Source organism: Microtus ochrogaster, unplaced genomic scaffold, assembly GCF_000317375.1.
Source record: "Microtus ochrogaster isolate Prairie Vole_2 unplaced genomic scaffold, MicOch1.0 UNK88, whole genome shotgun sequence".
Lineage (NCBI taxonomy): Eukaryota > Metazoa > Chordata > Mammalia > Rodentia > Cricetidae > Microtus > Microtus ochrogaster.
In genome coordinates, this window is record NW_004949186.1 from 1,296,589 (window position 1) to 1,301,003 (window position 4,415).

At 41.9% G+C, this 4,415-nt stretch overlaps 1 protein-coding gene across 1 annotated transcript in view; it reads right to left on the bottom strand.

Annotated features, from left to right (window-relative positions):
• Positions 1–4,415, bottom strand: part of Epsti1 (epithelial stromal interaction 1) — a 104,244-nt gene that overhangs the window by 75,336 nt on the left and 24,493 nt on the right. Inside the window, exons 4-5 of the mRNA XM_013355059.2 lie at positions 1,518–1,591; positions 337–420 (exon numbers count right to left, since the gene is read on the bottom strand). Coding sequence (XP_013210513.1) covers positions 337–420; positions 1,518–1,591 — 158 coding nt within the window. The remainder of the gene's footprint in view (positions 1–336; positions 421–1,517; positions 1,592–4,415) is intronic.

Genomic DNA, 4,415 nt, shown 5'->3' on the forward strand with positions numbered 1-4,415 from the left:
CTCTCTCTCTCTCTCTCTCTCTCTCTCTCTCTCTCTCTCTCTCTCTCTCTCACTTGTTGCTTTGCCTCCAAGAGGTAAAACAGATGGTGGGTGTGGTGACTCAGAAACCCAGCCCTGAGGCCACCATGTTGGGATGTGAAACCCAGTGATTCTAATCAGAGCTGTGGGTTGCTGGGCACCTTCCCTTTCCTCTCTCTGTCATTTCTTCATTTGCGCAATTGGGTAATAGCCACGTTCTCAGATCACAGGGAGGGCTAAATGAGTACTGCCTGCCCAGTGTCTAGAAGAGAGCCTGACCTCAGCAAACGTCAGCTAACCACGCCCTCGCCTGCTTACCTTCTCCCTCTGGATTGCCTTCATTTGTTGGAGCTCAGCTTCCTCAGCTTCCTTCCTAAGTCGTATAGATTCATCTCTCTTTAGCTAAATTGTATTGAGATGACAGAGGGGAAAAAAAAACAGTTACCATTTTTCAGTCTGAACTCTGGAACACAAAATTATGATGAAAGGCAAATTACAGTATTGTTTGTGTTATACCTCACCATGATTATAGGCTGTTACTTCAAGCCACTCAGAGACTGGCCAGGCCGCATCCTGCCTGAGAATCTCAGTGTTTCTTCATGAGGCTGTCTGTCTGTCTATCTATATCTCGAGTACATTCTCTCTCTCTCTCTCTCTCTCTCTCTCTCTCTCTCTCTCTCTTGCTCTCATTTTCATTCTGTGTGTGTGTGCTTGTGTGTGTGTGTGTGCATGTGTGTGTATGTGTGTATGCATGTGTGTATGTGTGTGTATGTGTCTGTATGTGTGTATGTGTCTGTATGTGTGTATGTGTGTTTGTGTGTGTATGTGTGTATGTGTGTGTATGTGTATGTGTATGTGTTTGTGTGTGTATGTGTATGTGTGTATGTGTGTTTGTGTGTCTGTATGTGTCTGTTATGTGTGTTTGTGTGTGTATGTGTATGTGTGTATGTGTGTATGTGTGTATATGTGTGTGTGTTTGTGTATGTGTGTGTATGTGTGTATGTGTGTGTATGTCTGTATGTGTATGTGTGTGTATGTGTGTATGTGTGTGTGTGTATGTGTGTGTGTGTGTCTGTACCCATCCATGTACACCGGAGGAGAAAGCTGATAGTTTCCTAATTTTCTGAATTATAAAAATCATAATATTTATTGTAAAAAAATCACTGGCTGTCTTAAATCATTTTTTGTACTGCTTGGAATAAACAAAACCATATTCTGGGAATGAAAACAGTACTTTTAAACTATAATTAATACATAGCTAATTCAAAGGACTACCTTAAACCAAAGGTCATGCTTAGCATGCGTGACTTGGGTAAGAATTCTAGCTACTTTCCTTTTTACTTCTCTCTTTCTGGCACTTTTATTTTTATTTGGAGAATTATATCTTGCAATTGATTTGAAGGTTTTATATCTTGGGTCCCTGTGTTATTTCATGGTTATGTGGAAATGTTGGTACAGAAATTTGTTGCTGAATTAAACTAGAAGGAATGGATTCTGACCTTTTGCTGGTATTTAGATCGCATCTGTTGGAGCTGTTGTTTCTGCCTGACTTCAGACTCAGACTGGCTTCCACCTAATGAAAATAAATAATAAATACATAAGCCATGGAGGCAACACAGGAGCATTGAGCTGAAATGCCAGCTGCCGAGTGCTAATTAATGTGTGGGAAGTCAGCGGTGGGAGTCTAACAGCTTCGTACCCCTGGACATGAGAACACAGCCAAAGGTCTCTGAGCTGGGGTCCCTTGAAAGATAACAGGTGGGTGGAAAGATGAGGCCTTCTTCTTTAAAGGATGATAACGCTAGGGTTTTCAATCAGTAAATGTTAAAGGTTTTGCCTAGATTGAAACTGTATCTGAAGGGCCGCACTAGACATTAAGCAATATGCTTGTACAGAGAATTCCGGAACATTCCTCCTGCTTCAGTATGACCATTTCTTACCTCAGTAAAGACAATGACCAATAATGTGTCATTTCTTTTCTCCTCCTTCCTCTACTGCCCTGTGTTCAAGGGAACCTCTGAAATCCTCAGGATTCTCAACACTGCAGACATATGGACTCTCAAAATCACGTTTTTCTCAGTATTTTTGTTAGTTCTTGGAGCGTTGCATACGATCTGTTTGAGTCATATTCATTCCCCCCCCCACTTCCCCAACTCTTCACAGATACACCCATCTTCTCTACCCACTCAACATTGCATCCTACTTAATTCTTAAATTCTTCGAGACCAATTTGGGCTGCCCTTATATTCTTGGGTGCGTGGTCTCTTACTAGAGAGCAGTCAACATACTAAAGAGTACATGCTTAGAGAACACCCCCCCCTCCGCCCACCTCCCAGCAGCTAACAATTGCTAGTGGCTCCATGGTTAGGGCAGAATTGTGTGCCTAACTCCCCTCTCCATACTGATACTTGATCGGGTATTGTGAAATATTATTTTAACATTATGTAAAGATGTGTTATTTTTTTCTGCTGCCTTTGTTAGTGATGTACAGATGTGTTACATTTTCTCATGCTGCATTTGTTTAATCATGTAAACATGTGTTGCATTTGTTTCACCTTGCCTGACTAAGGCAACCTGGTTGGTCTAATAAAAAGCTGAATGACCAATAGGGAGGAGAGGGATAGGCGGGGCGGGCAGACAGAGAGAATAAATGGGAGAGAAGGAGAGAAGGAGGAGGAGAGAACACGGGAGACAGAGAGAGAGCTACCCCAGATCAGAAGCCAGGCAGCCACCAGTCAGACATGAGAGATACGAAAGAGGTCAGTAAGAAGGGGGGGGGAGAGGAAGGGAGGGGTAAAAGTCCCAAAGCAAAGTATAGATAAAGAGAAATAGATTAAAATAAGAGTTAAGAGAAGGCTGGGCATTCATAACTACTAATAAGCCTCTGTGTCATGATTTGGGAGCTGGTTTGTGACCCAAAAGAGAAACCCTGGTAGTACAGTCTGGCTTGGACTTACAAAGGTCTTGTATATACTGTCCTGACCTCTTTGAGTTTATGTGTGCAGCTTCGCTGCTGTGTCCAGAAAATAATGTTTCCTTGTAGTTATCCACAGACTTCAATTCTTATGCTCCTTTGCCTCCTCTTCTGCAATGATTTCTGAGCCTTGGGAGGAGTGCAGTATATCTTCCCTTTAGGGCAGAGTACTCTGAAATCATTTATTCTAGTCTTTTAGTCTTTTAAAGTATAATGAAAATATGCTAGCTAGGAATTGCTAGTTCATCACGCCATTTACTGCCTATTTATTTGTTTGTTTTTGTATTCAAGACAAAAACAAAGACTTCTAATGATTTGTTTGCTCTCACTATTAAACCAGAATCATCTGGGGCCAGAAAGCATCACTTAGTGATCTCTCAGTGTTTATACAAGGTTGGTCTTTACATTCAAAGGACTCCTTTCACGGGCTAGAGAGACGGCTCAGTAGTTAAGAGCCCTGGCTGTTGCTGCAAAGGATGTGGGTTCTCCTTCAAGAACCCACACCACAGCCAACAGCTGGCTGGCTATAACTCCAATTCCGGGAGATCTGAACCCCACTTCTGACCTCCACAGGTTCCACACAAACGTGGTGGTGCACAATCATACGTGCCTGCACCCATACACATAAAATAAAGATAAATAAAGTTTCTTTTTAAAAAGAAAGACTTCTTTGCAATAATTCTCTGGTGATTTGGTGGCTAAGTGTCAGCTTTCCTTAGCGTCATGGAAGTTACAGGAAAAAACTTGTGTTTACTGAGGTTTTTATAATTGATCTGATAAAGATACTGAAGGTGGTTTCCTTCCCAGCTATGTAAGGCAAGTTTGATTGAACCCTTCTGTTACTGCTAGGGAAGATAGGAAAGAATTAGAAACAAGGACACTTTATAGCCATTGTTACATTAGTCTCTGTATCTCCGATGATCTTTCCAATATTTTAAGTGATAGAGACACAGGTGATAAATTAAGAGTTAAGAAAAATGGAGGAAGCCAAAGGTTTAATTTTTTTTGAAACTTATTTTAAGGGCTAATACATTTCATAAATTGCTTTTTAAAACCACCTATCCCCAAACAAAGACCCACACCTGAGTAGTTCTAAAGACCTCTGTACTGGTTGGTTTTGTGTGTCAGCTTGACACAAACTAATATCATCAGAGAAGAAGGAGGCCTCAGTTGAGGAAATGCCTCCATGAGATCCAGTTGTAAGTCATTTTCTCAATTAGTGATCAATGGGGAGGTGCCAGCCTATTGTGGGTGGTGCCAGGCCTGGGCTGGTGGTCTTGGGTCCTATAAGAAAGCAGGCTGAAGTCAAGCAGTGGTGGCACGTGCCTTTAATCCCAGCACTAGGTTGGCAGAGGAAGGTGGATCTCTGTGAGTTCAAGGTCAACCTGGTCTATAAGGCAAGTTCCAAGACAGTCAGGAGTGT